The sequence below is a fragment of the Crocodylus porosus genome, unplaced genomic scaffold (assembly GCF_001723895.1).
Source record: "Crocodylus porosus isolate Cpor-Errol unplaced genomic scaffold, CroPor_comp1, whole genome shotgun sequence".
Lineage (NCBI taxonomy): Eukaryota > Metazoa > Chordata > Crocodylia > Crocodylidae > Crocodylus > Crocodylus porosus.
Genome location: NW_017728949.1, coordinates 11,921,344 through 11,937,869, shown reverse-complemented (window position 1 = coordinate 11,937,869; position 16,526 = coordinate 11,921,344). Strand labels below are relative to the sequence as shown.

The following is a 16,526-nucleotide window of genomic DNA, read 5'->3' as shown; positions in this document are numbered from 1 at the left end:
AGTCTGCCAGTGGAGGTGGTTCAAGCACCTACTCTGAACACCTTCAAGAGTAAATTGGATGCTTATCTTGCTGGGATCCTATGACCCCAGCTGACGTCCTGCCCTTTGGGCAGGGGGCTAGACTCGATGATCTCCTGAGGTCCCTTCCAGTCCTAATGTCTATGAAATCTATGAAATCTATGACTCTTATGGTTTCTGTACAGTCACAACAGACACTTCTGACCAGAAGATTCTGATCTCAAGTGCATGTGATAGAGATGCACCAAAGGTAGATCACAAAGTGTGCATTTATACAAGACATTTACTGCAGACTGCAGTTATCTAGTTAGCTCAGCAGTAAAGTCTCTGTATCTACACACTTGGTCCTGTGAGCCTTCAATAAATGAATAAACACCACCACAAGTCTATCCTGCAGCAGAATTTTTTTAGTGTGCACCAATACAAGTGTAGACACTACTGGCTAGCCCAACAGTGAAGCACCCTTTTGCCTCAGCCAGCCCCTCCCACAGCACGCCGAGCCAGGCAAAAGCAGGCCCAGGCTAGCAGGGTGACCCCAAGGACTCCCTTCCAGCAGGGCTGCTCTGACCCAACTCAACGTGCTGTAGTCCCAGATGCATGTGTAAACATGATGCTCAGAAGCAATAAACTTTGGGTTGATATGCACTGAAGTTTATTGCTTTAAATTAATTGCACATGTAGATGCACCCAGAGAGACATCATCTGAAGAAGAACCCGTAAATAATTTTCCAGTAGAATTCTCAGAGCAAGTTCATTTACTAGATCAGAAGTACGGATAACAACTGAGCACACATGTATGACAGAGGTAAGAAATGTTGCATTTAAAAAAAATCTCCGATTTACAGGCAGGACAACATTATCTCTTTCCCATTTGTTGTGCACTAACTGTTCTAAAAACATGAAAGACTACTGGGATGCATCAAACAGTACACTATTAAAGGAAGAGAACAAAGGGATTAAACAGGTCAGGAAGACATAGCAGCTTGCAGAACTTGATGCCTGAAGGCAACTGCTGCAGACAAGCAAACATCAGCCTTATAATGTCTGATAAAGGAGAGGATTTCAGGCAAAATGAAGGATCTACAAATCTCATTAGGGGACACTATGTTCCTTTCTATCCAGGAGGCATGTAGAGGTCCAGCTGAATAAGCCAGGATAGCTGGAGGCATTGGCAATGCATAGGGGCTGCACATGGGTCTATGTTCACCCCCTGAGTGTGGCAGAGCACCCCCTGAAAAAGGTGATGCTGACGCTGCTGGCAGCGCCTACGGGTGCTCGCTACTCGCCATCCGCCACCCCACCGACACTGCCGGTGGTGTCTGCAGGCAGTCCTCAATTGCATCTGTGGGTGGTTGCCAACTGCCAGTCGGTGCTCACCACCTGCCCCCACCACCAACAGTGCCATGGCCACCTGCAGGAGTTCCCCACTTGCTGCCACTACTGGTAGGAGCTCTTTGTGCCCCCCAAACTGCTAGGGGGCACACGGCATTCATGGCTGGGGGTGGTGGGATTTTTAACAGCTTATGGGTGGTACAGTAAACATTTTTGAGTGATTTTACTGTCAAAAAGAAAGAGAAATTCTGAAAAGATGATATTCTTCTGAATGGTACCTGATACTCTTATAAATATAGTCCATCATTTTTTATGGGTGATGACAAAAACAACCACCACCAAAAAACTCTTGGTTGCAAGAGAAGGTTATGTCAACACTTGTGGTAGATAAAGGAAAAATATTGAGAATGTAACTATATCTGAGAAGATAAGGAGTTGACATTTAATAACAGAACAAACTTCCAATTCACCTTCCCCATTGGTTGAAGTAATAATAAGTGGGAAAGAACGTAACATCTAAAATAAAGGAAGATTAAATGGATAGAAACTTCCTTGACCTATGAATATGTGTTTAAGACTCTACTTAGAGCAGTGGAGCATTAGACTCAAGGCACATCTCAGAAAACATAAGCTTTTTACTTTCATTCATTTCTTAACTATAGAATAATAAGTGATTCTTCATTTGCAAAGAATTCAGAAAGACCACAACAGGTTAGGATATTTTTGATACTATCTAGATTCTTATGTAAAACCTCTGGGTTTATCTGGTGAATCGTATGTATAGGTGTTTGCATAGCTAATATTGCACGACACTCTTAAAAGGATCTGACAGGATCTCAGGGTGTCATGGCACCTTGGTTGAAAATCACTAACTTAGAGGCATGTTTCTTCCTAGCATTAAGCTTAATAAAAACCTTCAAGAAGGAAGCAATGTGTAGAAGAATGGAAAGAGCTGTTGAACCCAGGCTCACATTTTCAGGTAGCAAGCATCAAGACTGTAAAAACTCCAAACCTTTGCACAAAGAAGGCAAACTATCAACTGTGAGATTTACACACAATTGTTCTGGAAGCTGAGCATACCGGGATGGAAATGTGGCAATCGCAAGCAGTGTTTTGACTTAAAAGAATGTGGCAGAACTAAAGAGCATTTTTGTGTTATATCAGCACCCAGCAAAGATGGCCTCTGGTCACCTGAATCTGTTATGAAGTAATGAGGGATGTTCTATACAAATAGTTCAGTGGGCTCTTCTATCAAAATATCAAAATTATTACCCCTTTAAAAAACTTTAATAATCTTATCTTACAATGATTCACTAAGACAGTGTAGTATGACAGATAATGGAGATCTCAAACATGTAGAGGAACCTAAGAATAGGACCAAGATCTTCTGAATCCCATTAGAATGTTTTTACTAAAAGACTTTTTTGACTTTTTGGAGGGCAAGGGAATTCTGGTTTGCAAGGCCAATACAGTGCAATCAGTATCATGGGGTTGTGGGCCTCTTTGACCTTCCTAATATTTGAAGTATTGTCAAAAAAGGCATATATCTTGATCCATCACAGAAAGAAAGAAGAATCTACTCTAAAAGACAGTTTCAGTATCTAGAAGGAAATAAATGATTGTCTGAGGAATTTTTCACATTTACAGTATCAGTGAAGATACTCTTTTTTGCCTCTTTTTTTCCTACCTTGATAATCTGATACTTGTGTCAGATGCCATGATGTCTGACCTTCATGCAGTTGGCAGACATGTTACACACACACATACATACACACACACACACACACACTATATACACACAGATATAGTAGATAAATTACTATTCTCCTGGGATGAGTTCACAACTTCTTTTTGGATCCCACCATGATGATTCAGATAGGTAGCTACCAACTGACTAAAGGATGCTATAATAAATATAGATGGCATGAGCTGGGGAAGGAAGTAATGAAGAGTATTTTGTCAGAGAGGGAATGTCCTATAAAGAATGGGAGCTAGTATGAACTAGCCAGCTGCTGAAGGTGGAATCAATCCTGGTTTTTTGAGATGGAGTGTATTCTTACAATTTCATTGACATCTGATAGAATTTTTCTGCTAGAAAAAGGGATGAAAAACGATACGAGGAAAGAGTCTCTTTTGATGCATACTTTTTTCCTTGCAATGTCACTGAGAAAGAATAGTGATTTATTTCTGCCTTTTGCTTGAAGAGGATATTTTTCCAATTCTTTTTTTTTTTACTTTTTTTACTTCAAATAAATCCAATAGCCTAAAAAGTGGTTAACCAATAATACTAAACTTCGTATTTAAAATGTAGCCCTGTTCTGTAATTATATTTCATATGCACAGACAAAAATAAACTAGGGAAAGAACCTATTAACCTGTTTGAATGTATAATTGCATAAGTTTGATATTACTAGGTAACCTTTGTAAGTAGCTAGCTTTGAGTTTATGCAAAGAGCTCAACATTTTGAATACATAAATAACAATAACAGGAGATACATATTTGAATTTTTATTCTGTTCTTTCCTTGTTTCTCACTGCTAGCAGTATTCAGAAAGCCTTGGCTTTATTTGGCCATCCATGGAAACATCTAAAAGATTTGACTCTTACATCATTTGGGTGCAGTAATGAATAAGAACTGACATCAAATATCAATATTATTGGCCTAGCTAAATGGTAGCTGACATCAAGCAGGACTGCTGAAGAGGTAAACAAAATTGAAATTTCGTTTTGGTATAAGAACTGTCTGACATTATTTGTCCTTCAGTAAATCAATGAAAGACCATCCTGAAATGCTGTTAGCATATCTACTTGGGGAGGGAAAGCTTGACACTGATATTAACTATGTTGTGTTGTGTTTGGGGCCTTTATGACCATAATGCAAGAAATATTACTTATTTAAAGGAAATGTGGTGGTTGTTCTCCAAATGTGATGAAGGCAAGGTGTGGAAAAGATCAGTTACAAACAGGCAAAAGTGAATGATACCTCTTTCATCTGTTTAAACACAAACATGCATACAGGCACAAGGGATCCAACTTAGTTACAAATCTGTAGTACCGCCATTGAAATAAATATAGATACCACAGAGTGATGATAAGTCCTGGCAGATTGAAAACATGCTTTTATTAAGATGAAACATCATGGTTTTGGAGGGGGGGAATTTTTTTTGTGAAATTACTAACAGGTAATTGTCACATTTTTTTTCTGCCATTGCAGATCAAAAACATGGATATACAGGGACTTTGGTTCAAACCCCTATAACAGCTGGGAAACTGGGGAAGGGATTTTGCCTCCCAGATGGAGTCCATCTGCCTTCCATGTTAGCCCAGTTATATGCAATCTGCTGTACTAGTCAGTTTTGTGTTTGGGACCATTGAATCAAAACTCTTAAAGGGAATCTGAGCCTGCAGTGTAACTTCCAAAGGACACTTTCATACATACATACTTAAATATATGGTTTTGTAAACAACAGTGGCTTCACTTTTGGAGGGCAGCGCTACTTTCTACACATTCGTCTGTAAAATTAACAGTGTTGTAGTTACATGGGAGTAAAAAAATTCATATTAATTAAAAAAATGTATATGTTTCCCACTTGTAAATTATTAAGGGAATTTGCTCAAACCTTTCAGAACAATTTTGTTTCTAGGTACAGAGCAAACCTAGAAAAATAAGGAGCTTACAAGCTGTGTTTGAATTACAGGGAAGCTCAGGGGGGCTGAGTCCCTCCATAAGAGGTGAGAACCCCGCCATGGGCTGGTCAGTCCTTGGGCTGCCCCACGCCCTTCTAAGCAGCCCAGGCAATAGTGGCTCCTTCTGGCTGCCGTCGCTGCTGGTGGCCATCGCAATACTGGTGGGGACCCATGAGCACAGCCCCAAACCCAGACATTTTTTTTCTGCAGACTCCCTCAAGTGTCAAAGTGTAATTAGAACCCTGCTTACAAGTATCTGATAACATTGTGTTATAACAATTTTGACATAACAAGAACCTGCTAAATGTGAAAGTCTGAGCCAGATATTTTCCAAAGACTGTAACAAAGGCATTTTTAAAGAACAGGCCATATTCTCTGGTGCCTAAATAGAAGGTCTTTGGAAATGGGATTTGTTATAAAAAGTCCAAGGGCTGATGTTAGTTGATGAGCAGACTTGAAAATTTGGATCCTGAGGTCTATCTATCTCTTTTAATAGTAAATACCACCTGTAGTTTCAATAGTAGGGAATATAACTCATTTTTAAAATGTTATGCTAAGTGCATGCTGCTCCAGATTGCATAATAGGAATGTATGCAATATGTACTGCAATTATATGCAATTAACATATACTCAGAAATTGATACTACACATGGTGTTTTAGGCAGCTGAAGGGGATAACTGTCAAAAGTGATTAAGTGATTTAGGAGTCTAAGTAACATTTTCTAAAGAAATTCAGGAACTTAGAAGAAAATGGGGCTTAGGATCTTCTTGGAAGCTCCTGGCTTTTGGTCATAGGGCATTGTCTGCCCTAGAGCCTACAATCTTGGAACCTGTATTTCCCAAGCCCTGAAGTCCACCAAAAACTCAGACAAGGTTCTTCTGGATCCTTTGGAAAAAGTTTGTCAAATCTGATAAGTTTCAAATGTAAAGTGATGGGTTCAATACCATTTTCCGATGAAACTCTGAGCCATCTCTAAAAAGTGTCCGGACCAAATTTTGAATGTATGCTGGTAACACAAGAGTTAAGTTTGATCATGCGCAGACAAGCAGACGAGGCCCGTGAAACCCAGCATGTGCCCCCTATACGACCTATTGGCTTGTCAGTCACAACTGACCTAGTTTTGTAACAACACACATGCTCAGTTCTGCTCAGCAGATGAAGTAATCTGACCAGACGCATGCTCAGTCTACAGACTGCATGACATAATCGGACTAGAACTTTCTTTAGAGAAGACAACCTGATTGGCTACCCGGTTGTCATAAAAGACTTGGGGGCCCCTCCCAAAGGGGGTTTAGCGAAAGGGGGTTAGCGAAAGGGAGAGGAAGAGAGAGTTTTTGGTTCTGTCAGCAGTGCTGACAGGGAAGATTCGTCCTGAGAGCAGAGGCTGGGCTGACAGGGACTGCTCCTCAGGACAGCTTTAAGGCCACTGGTCTCCTGTCTGAACCCTGAGAGCAGAGGCTGCGGCTGCAGGGACTGCTCCTCAGGAGGGAGACCACGCTCGACCTGCAAACAGATACTGCCTTAGCAGAGACTGTCTCACAGGGAGAGATCAACCCAATCCTGAGAGCAGAGGCTGGGGCTGCAGGGACTGCATCTCAGGAGGGCTTTGGGCCCACTGGTCTTCTCACAGCTACGATTCTGCGATTTATTCGATTCGTCTTGATCTGATTATTCCGTATTGATCTCTGGCTAACGAACTGATTTCCGGCTTCGACCGACCATGATCCTGATTGACCTGAACTGCTTCTCGACCACCGACTACAACATCGCTACACCCCTCGGCATCGTTCTCAATCAACTTCGGCATCACCACTGACCATCCGTTTTCATCCACTTTGGACTGGCGTCACATCGTTCTTTGCGTTTCAGTTCCATTGTTTGTTTTCCCGATTAATGAGCTGTTGACCAGCCCCGGGACTATCGAGTTGGGCAGCCGCACCTAGCTCCGGCTAGAAAGCCAGGGCTCAGCTCGAGAACCTCGTGGGCCAACAGACCCCTTTGTCGTTCGTACGTTCATTATCTAACTGTAACCGAAGCAAGCTTCTCTGCCTATGCTCCAGAAGCATAAGTAAAATAAAAATCCATCTTTCGAAACTGAAGCACGAGTCCACGTACCACTCAGACTCCTCGCTGCAAATCCCACCTGTTCATTCTGAAACCGCTCGGCCCACTGTGACCTTGGGGCTGCTGTTCCCCGACAAAAAGTAGGTGTGCTAACCTCTAATTTTGTTACTGAGGAATGGGAGAGGAGCAATGTGTGTGTGTCTCATTCTACAGAAATTCTATCCTGGGTGTAAGAAATCTTTCCAGTGAAAGGTTTGCTTAAAATGTCAAAGTTTCTGTCAAATCTTTTGTTTTTGACACATCTGCATTTCCTTACCTCCACCCTTCCCAAAAAAAGCCTTGTCAAAAATATCCGAACCAACCCAATTGCTGAGTACCATTAAACACATTAATATTTGAATGGGTGTTCAGTAGAGAGAGAAAGATAGAAAAATTCTTGTGGTGCTATTTTTAGTTTAAAAAATAAAAGTTTCTCTGGCTATGCTGGCCAGCCAATTAGACAAACAAAACATACCCAATATCAGCTTCAGTTGCCTAGTCTTCCTAGTACATGCAATAAAATTATGTAAGTCCAATTATAGCTTCTGAAATAATACTCCTCCCTCAATTTAATCAACCCTGCACTAGCTGTTTCTATCTTTACTAATTCAATCATTGAGAATGTCAACCAATGATTTCAACCTACAGTTTAATGCCAGCTGTAATATTCTTTATTAAAATAACATGCCTATCTGGAAGATTATCAGCATCCAGTTCCCCAGCTTCCTGTTAATTATTGTAGGTCATGTAGGGGATTCAAGTCTCTTAGTATACTCACAGCACAAAGGCCATCCTGTATCCGTCCTTGCTATAATAAAGCTCTCACTCACCATTAAAACTACTGTAAATAGTTACCTAGACTCTATTATGTCTAGGTCACCATGCTCCAAAATACTGAAAGACAAGGTTAGGTAAATGTTCAATAGCATTTAAAAATACGGAGTGGGGACAATCCTGGGTTTGGGGACTTGGGTAGCCTGCCCTAAAGTGAGGAATAAATCTAACTCTACTAATAGAAGAGCCCCTAAGGTTTCTTTCCAGTCACACAGCAGATTGGCAATAGGAGGCAGTGGAACAGCTGCTGCTTTTAGTCAAAGGACACTATTCGGAGCTTCCTATTACTCAATATCCTGAAATGAAATAATAGAAAGAGTAGGATGGGCAGTAGGAACAACTACTAAGAGATGCATCAAGAATGAGAAAAGGGAATGAGTCCCTTCTCTCGTATGAACCACCACTTCCTTCACCATGCCTGCCTAAGAATTAACAACCCCCCAAGACAAGAGTGGGGTGCATAGAAAGGATGGGGTAAACAGAAAGGTCACCAGTTTTCTTTCCTTTTGCTGAGGCAAGTAGACCTACTTCAACTTCTTTATTGCATGCAGTAAAACAACCTTAGGGGTGGGGGAATGTGACTGGGGCTATCTTTTCCTCCACCATTCACTGAAAATGTTACAGCATCTTCTCTTCCCTTTACTCCTTACAGTTACAGTGAATCCTGGAGAGGCTTATAATCCTCATAAGGAGGATCATTCCTGGTTTGGAGCTTGGTTCTATGTTTTAAACATGCCTCTCATGCATTTTGGACCACTAAAATCAATGGGGTTCCTAAACCAGCTTCAGAAGGCTTTGGATCAGGGCTTTTAAGCATATAGTATGCTGGCTTGTGAGATGCATAATACTCCCCCAGGAGATTTATCCAATAAAGGGACACAGGCTACTTCAAATGTGACACACTTGCATTCTCTCAGTAATCCCACAAAAAAGGGTACAAAATATCTTTTATAGACAGGAACAATACATCAGCAATTCAGGAAATAATTAGGTCAGCACAAAATGTCATCTAAACAAATTAACCCTACAATCATGTTAAAAAGTATAGCTCAGAGAAATCTTGCACCGAGAGAAACAAAAGTTGGCCACAGGGATGAGGCTTTATTATAACCATTACTGAAATGACTCTGGTCATTGTGTGTGTAAGGCACACACATTAAGAAATGTTTCTACAGGTAGATCCAACATTGCTATTCATGCAAGTCATTTACAAGAGAGGAATGTGGAGATAAGAAATGAAACCTTCACAGTTAGAACTTACTTTCAGGTTGAATGTGGCATGATTGCAGGAATGCAGATGACCATAAAAAGTATGAGCACAAAGTCCCTAGGAAAGAAAAGAAAAGAAAATCATCAAATGGGTTATAGAACATCCTTATAAACACAGGCAGCTTGTTTGTCTTGTCATGTGCAAGCACAGGTACATGCTATTTGGTGTGTTGAAAAACTAGCTTTTGCAGGCACAAAGTGAAAAAAAAAGTTCAATATAGAGGACGATACATATCTTCATTCAGGATTGCAGATAATAAAAAGTATGTTAAATATAATGCTAATAAGTTACAAAGATGTTATGTACACACCATATGACATTATGGAAATAGAGTTCAAGCTTCTTAAAAAGTGTTTTAATAATGATTCAATACAGTGTAGTGTCTTTTTAGACATTACATACACCCCTTTACCATCTTTCTGAAGAAATCACCAGCATGAAAAAGACTACATGTATGCTAGCCTGATCTTTGCAGGAGCTCTAATTTCCATTTTCCAAACACCCAAAGTAAACCCCATCTCTCTTCTGCTTAAGTCTAACACTGGAGATATTTAGCAAGCTCAAGAATCAAAACATATTTCCTTCTCTGTGAAGGACTGCTAGTCCCATGATCCATGGTTTTTGCTGGTCATCTGCAAGAACCGAGAAGGAATATTTGTCTTCCCAACTTCCTTGAAGCATAATTTATGCATTACTACGGGAGTATTTTTTAAAGTGGTACTGACTAACGGTGTTTTTTGCTGACATTTAGAAATATCTCAGATATTGGCGGGAGGGTCTTCTTTTCCCACTCAGGATCATATTGATTGCCCAATTTGGAGTCAGAAAGGAGTTTTTACCCAAGTCAGACTGGTAAAGGCTTTGGGGGGTGGGGGAGGTAGTTTTCTATTTTCTATAGTGTGATGCCTGGTTTTCTTCCTGGGATCCTCTGAGCATATATTGACTAATAACTTCTCTGCCATTGCTTTGGCAGGTCCTTGGTGAAAAATAACTCCAAGGATACAAAATCTAGTTCATGTTCTTGCAGCACTGTCTACCTACATTGGCACTCTACACTGTATTCCTACTGGGGCACCAACTTATATTTCCAAACATTTTTGTAATGGTCATGGAAAACAAACTTGGTTCCTGTAAAATAACTTACTGCATGACAGGATGAAATGGTCCTGCATAGCAACACTGAAAAAGTAAATTCAGAGGTGCTTTCAGTTTTGTTATACAACATATCATAAACAGAAATGAAATTTAATCGCTAATAATAGTTCAAAACAATCTAATATACTCTTCCAAATTTAAAATTTGACTATTTCCTTCAACAATCCCAGGAGAGCTAAGATGTCTACTGTAACTGCATATATAAAATCTATATAACCAAGCCTGCAAACAGTAACTGCTGAGCAGTAGAGCTTGCTACAGTGAGCAGCAACATTGAAATCAAATGGTAATTAGTGTTTTCTGGAAGAGATTTTATGTTAAGAAAATGTTGAGTTTTCAAAGTTAAGCACACAAAACTAAGTCACTAATGACAATAAACCATCTCACTCAGGGCTGTACATCTTGCTTTTCAATCTTTTTATCATTTGATTGGGTAGTAGTTCATAATTAGAGTCCTCTTTCAAGGTACAGTTCACCTATATGCAGGCAGTCAGTATAAGGTTCAGGCTTAAAATTCATTTAAGTAAATATTTTGAATAGCCTTTGTACAGAGATGAATTTCACCCTCAGCTTGCTGACTAAGCCAGGGGTGAATGAGCCAGGAGTTTCAAAACACAGCCCTTCGTGGGGCTGTCATAGCAATGGTATGGTTTTGCAAAAGCTTTTTGGAAGAGTGCCTTTACAGTTTGTATAACTTGGCTGCTGCAATGTGAAAAATACATTTTAAATGCCTAGAACTTGCTTCTACTAGGTTTGCAGTAATAGTCCCTGCTCAAGTCTAGGTGCAGTCAGAGCCATTGCTGAACTCATCGGGTATGTGCAGACATTTGCCGCAACTGATCTACAATCATGCAGCTTGCATTAAGCAGGGATCTGGTTTTCCCTGATAAAAAAATCACAAATTCTCTAATAAACCTCCCACATCTGTGATTAAAATGAAAGGTCCCTCACTTCCCACCACAGCCCCCCAACCCTGCTGGTGCCCCTCACTCCCCACCGCTGCAACTCCCTGCCCACCCTGCCAGCCCTGCTGGTTGGTGGCCCTTAGCTGCCAGGGCTATGGGGCCAAGAACCCAGGTCTACAGCCCCCTATCCCTAGCAGGAGGTGGCAGCTGCTGCAGCAAAGCGGAGCCTGGCTCCCCCACTGCTACCTGTCTGCTGTGGGCTTGGCTGGGGGGGCGGTAGGGAGTGGCTCCCCGCCATTGAGTGCACTCCTGGGGGAAGCAGGGGGGACTTGTGCCCCCCAGATCAGTGAATGGGGTGGGAGCAGGGTTGGGAGCAGGGGTGGGCACAAGCTGCCCACTGTGGGCTCAGACTTCCATCCTGCTTTCCTCCCCCGGGACCTCCACAGCCCAGCAGGCATGACCCAGTGCTGCAGGGAACAGTGGGGCTATGTTGGGAAGGTGCTTGCCACTGTGAGCTCCATGCTTCCGTGGTGAGGTGGCCCCTGCGTGCGCAGCAGCAGTGAGGGGCACAACTCCATACTGCTGCCTTTGCTGCTTCCATGCATGCAGGGGATACCTCGGCACCACAGAGCTCCCAGTGATAAGGAAGTCAGTGTGCAGCCCCACTGTTCCCTGTCATGCTGGGTTTTACTCATTGGGCTGCAGAGGCCCCAGGGGAGGACAGCAGGGTGGAGAGTTCAAGCCTGAAGTGGGCAACCTGCACCTGCCCATGCTCCGTGCACAGATCTTGGGGATATGGGTTCCTCCTGTCCCCCAAGAGTGTGCACAATGGTAGGGAGCTGGCCCTACCTCCTAACCCCCTGGACAGCTGTCCACAGCCCCATCCCACTCCCCACCGGGGCTGTGTGTCTATGCATTGCGGGCCTGCGTCCCAAGCCCCACATACTGCCCAGCTGGGCAGCAGCACCAGCCCCCCAAGTCCCTCTCTATGGGGGCCTCAATCCCTCTCCCACTTACCTATGGGAGCTGCTCTCCAGGCTGCCTGGTGGCCATGTGCATACATAAACACATAGTGCCCACTGCCTGGCTGCCCTCCTCCCAGCCTCTTGCAGTTCCCCAAGGTGGAACTCTGCTAGCCTGCAAAGAGGTCTTTGCAAAACTGCAAAATCCCAGGGTTTCTCTATTAAAATGAGAAACCCACATTTTCCTCTGGTAAATGGGGAATCAGTGTTTTTCTCTGTTTTCCTGTGGGAACCTGAAAACCTGGTTCCCTGATGATCATTGCTCAGGAACAGCCTGTGTACATGTTCACTATGAGAACCAAATCTAAGTAGGTTTGGGGAGAAGGGCATGTAGAACTGGGGAAGGGCCAGCAGGTGGCTAGTGGGTTTTGGTGGAGGAGGTGGGTCTGCAGTGGGGGGTGGGGGGGTTGTCTTCGTGTATGAAGGGAGTCAGGGGAGGCTAAAAATAGCCTGGTCAGGATGGAGGTCTAGGAAGAGCACAGTCTTGGGGCGGGGGCAAGTGACTGGACTTTCCCAGCCCTGGGGCTACATTCTGAAGACCTGCAGATGTTTGGTAGATCAGGGCAACCTGTTCCAGATCCAACTTAGGTCATCTCATTAGGTGATCTAATTTAGATCATGATGGTGATTTTTTGCCCAATTCAACCCCCCCAAATGTCTGAGTAGATCAGGACTTAGATCAACTAAACCCTAGTTAGACAGATTTAAATGTAACGTCTGTACATACCCACAGGGTATGTCTGTACCAGATCTTTGACAAACCTTGACCCACCAAAAAACAAGTCTGCCTTCTCATTCTTGTACTATACTATGTGCACCCAAACTCTTAACAACCAGGCAGAGCAGATGGGTGGGGGAGGAGGCAGAGAGCAGCAAAGGTGCACAAATTCAGCACCCTTATGAGGAATGGGTGTCAGGAAAGGTAGTAGTGAGTAGGCAGGGCTCAGCAGAGAAGAAGTGAATCCAGGATTCAGTTCAGTAAGATGAATTTCTTTGCTCACCCAAAAGATTTTATGCCTTCTCTGGCTGAGGACTGAGGTGGCACAATTGATGTAAAGATTGTTTGCATTACAGCACTTTACACTCACTGGTTTATTGACAGTTCTTTTTGCCACCAAGAAAACAAATCTGTATGCTAGATATTTCATTGAACCACTCCTTTTACAAGAGTGGTAGAGGCACGTATTTGAAATGCAGTACCGAATCTCATTGAGGGAAAGAATCGGAAAAAGAACAGAGCTTGCATCAATATTTTGAAGGATTCTCTATTTCAGGTACACTATGTTCCCCTGACATCATTGTCAAGATCTGAAAGAGCATCCTGTGATTGGGGACCCAAGGGTAAAAAGAAAAAGAGAGAGAAAGCGAGAGAGAGAGAGAACGCGCAATATTTAATATAGGGGTCTGCACTTATAAAAGAGATGTAACTTTATTCAGTTTTTCCCTAAGGTATTGACTATATCTGCACGAATACAGTAATAATTGATAAACAGAACCATTGATCCTTGGTATTTCTAATATATAAGTTTGTAAACCCATGGTTAGATATCTTCTATTCTCTTTGGATATTGCCCAATAACCACTTGCTGGGCATATCTACATGAGACACAACTGCATGGTGGTTACTGTGCACATATTTAGTACTTGATTATACAAATCCTCATGCAGATCAAGTACTAAATACATGTGCGTTAACCAGAATTATTGCACAGTAGCTCAGGTGAACATCTTTTAGTGACATTGCTGCGCAGTAGTGTATTAATAGTGTTAGTGCTGTGACATGCTACTGCGCAGTATTATTTGGCTACTGTGCAGTCAGTATCTTGTGTAGAAGTGCCCTCTGTTTATGCAAGTTACAGGCATGAAAATACATCAGCAGCATTCATTGAAAGTGAACAAGTATTGAAAGTCAAGCCTTGGTTGAAAAAAACATTTCTATACTTCCTTATTTCATAATCTTTAACTAATACTATAAGCAGCTTTTAAAAACAACACAGAAATGTCCTGTGGTGCCTGTTGAACTCTCAGCTTTTGCTAAATCTAGATGTTAGCTGCTTTTCTGGGGTTAGTCACCTGAAATATCTGAGACGCTGATGAAAAAACAGTTTAACTCAAAAGAAAAAGTGGCTTTAGAATGAAGTTTGCCCTTTTTGCGGGGAATGAAAAGCTTCAACAGGTAAGCTTGAAGCAAGCATCTTGAAGTATTTAAACAAGGAATCTAAGTTCAAATAATTTTCTAGGTATTACTTGTACCAGAAGTCAGATATTTCATAACTGATAATGAAATTCTTATCTTATTCTTAAAGTTTTGCCTCCCTGTTAAGTGAATCAAACAAAAATTGGGCAGCTTATAGAGAGTTTTAATCTGCATTCTGTGTTTCTTTGCATCTGTACAATTAGTGAGCCAATTCATCGATTAAGATGGCAGTTGGACTTTTCTAATACGTATTCAGTTGCCGGTTTAACAAAAATGTATGGCTACACAATCAATTTATATAAGTATGAAAAATATTGCCTTTTGCAGGCTTTATGCTAATATTGCTCACTTATTTGTTAGCCAAGATAAATTGAAATATTTTCTATATTTAGAACATCATAATTTAGAACATCATAATACAGGTGACAGATTCCTAAAAAAGACTGTATGCTTTACCAGACTGAAAAGTTTTTTTGAGAAATACATTATAATAGGTTGAATTAAATATACCATGTGAATGCAGTAGATCTTTCTTTTCTAAATTTATCCTTCATGATCTTTTAGATGTGCACATCCAAGGAGGCTTTTTAAAATACCACAGACTCCAATAAAAACATATATACTATGTCTTGGATCACCTAGACACTCTAATGTCTTGAAGAAATGCATAAACCTGCAAGAACTACTGAGTGCACTCAAAAAAGTATTTACACAGCACAGCAGTCCTCAATATGTTTGGTCACTGATTTTTAAGAAAACGGTTTCCATGCCTATTTTTATGAAACTTTAATCTGAAACGGGTGATTCTCAAGTAGAGGGTGGGATTTCTGATCATGCATATTAGAAGAAAAGAGATCTTTAGATGTAGATAAACTGTCCTCCAGTCTATAATAGCAGTTACACTAGTAGTTGTGGCTTTTATCTGGTATGTGAGAAATCCAGTTAGAAGTCCCTGCTCTGTCTAGTTCTCACCATGGACTTCAAACTGGATGGTCTACATTCCAGGTGAATACCATGTCTATGTCCAGACCAAATTTTAAATGTATGCTGGTAACACAAGAGTTAAGTTTGATCATGCACAGACAAGCAGGCAAGGCCTATGGAAAATTCCACAGCGTGCCCAGCATGTGCCCCTGGGTGACCTGTTGGCTTGTCAATCAAGTGTGACCTACTTTTCCACCATGCGCATGCCCAGTCATATATAGCATCTAATAAGAGGCATGCTCAGTTTGGCTAAGAGCATGACTTCATAGAACTAGAAAATTCTTCAGAGCAAGCAACCTGATTGGCCAATTGGTTGCTATAAAGGGCTTGTGAGCCCCCACCTTTGGGTTTGTTCTCTCTGTCAGTGTGGTGGTGGGTGTGTGAGGGGAGACTGTGCTCGACCTATAAGCAAAGGCTGCCTTGGCAGGGACTGTGAGACAGGGAGAGAGCGATCCAGAGAGCAGAGGCTGCGGCTGCAGGAACTGCTCTTCTGGTGGGCTTCAGTTACAGTTTTGTTATTTGTTCTCCTATTTCATCAGCTGTTGACCAGCCCTGGGACTACTGAGTGGGCAGCCGCACCTATCCTTTGGGGTAGAAAGCAAGGGCTTACTCGGGAACCCCGTGAGCCAACAGCCTCCTTTGTTGTTCATTCAATTCGTCGTAACCGTAACTGAAGCAAGCATCTCAACCTACTCTCCAGAAGCGTAAGTCAATGGATCTGATCTGCTTTGAAACCAAATGAATCCGCGTACCGCTCAGACTCCTCGCCGCTAATCCTGCCTGTTCGTTTTGAGCCGCTCGGCCCACCGTGACCTTGGGGCCCTGTTCCCCGACATGGCATCATGAACAGGATTTGAACCTGATCCTGTTCCTCAACATGGCATCACGAACAGGATGCACGGGAGGCGAATGTGAGTCTGAGTTGCTTCAGAGCTGCCCATGGCGCAGCGGAGTCCGTCTGTCCGGTGACCCGGACGACTTATGGGCCCATATTGTATATCATCAGGCTGCAAATCCG

At 42.2% G+C, this 16,526-nt stretch overlaps 1 protein-coding gene and 1 long non-coding RNA gene across 3 annotated transcripts in view; one reads left to right on the top strand and one right to left on the bottom strand.

Annotated features, from left to right (window-relative positions):
* The window catches only part of SPAG16 (sperm associated antigen 16), a 924,455-nt gene that overhangs the window by 227,199 nt on the left and 680,730 nt on the right, over positions 1-16,526 (bottom strand). For both annotated transcript variants that reach the window (XM_019554226.1, XM_019554228.1), the window contains one exon: positions 9,237-9,302. In XM_019554226.1, the coding sequence (XP_019409771.1) occupies positions 9,237-9,302 (66 nt within the window). The remainder of the gene's footprint in view (positions 1-9,236; positions 9,303-16,526) is intronic.
* LOC109322934 overlaps positions 1-16,526 on the top strand; it is a 49,341-nt gene that overhangs the window by 19,752 nt on the left and 13,063 nt on the right. The gene's annotated exons all lie outside the window — the stretch shown is intronic.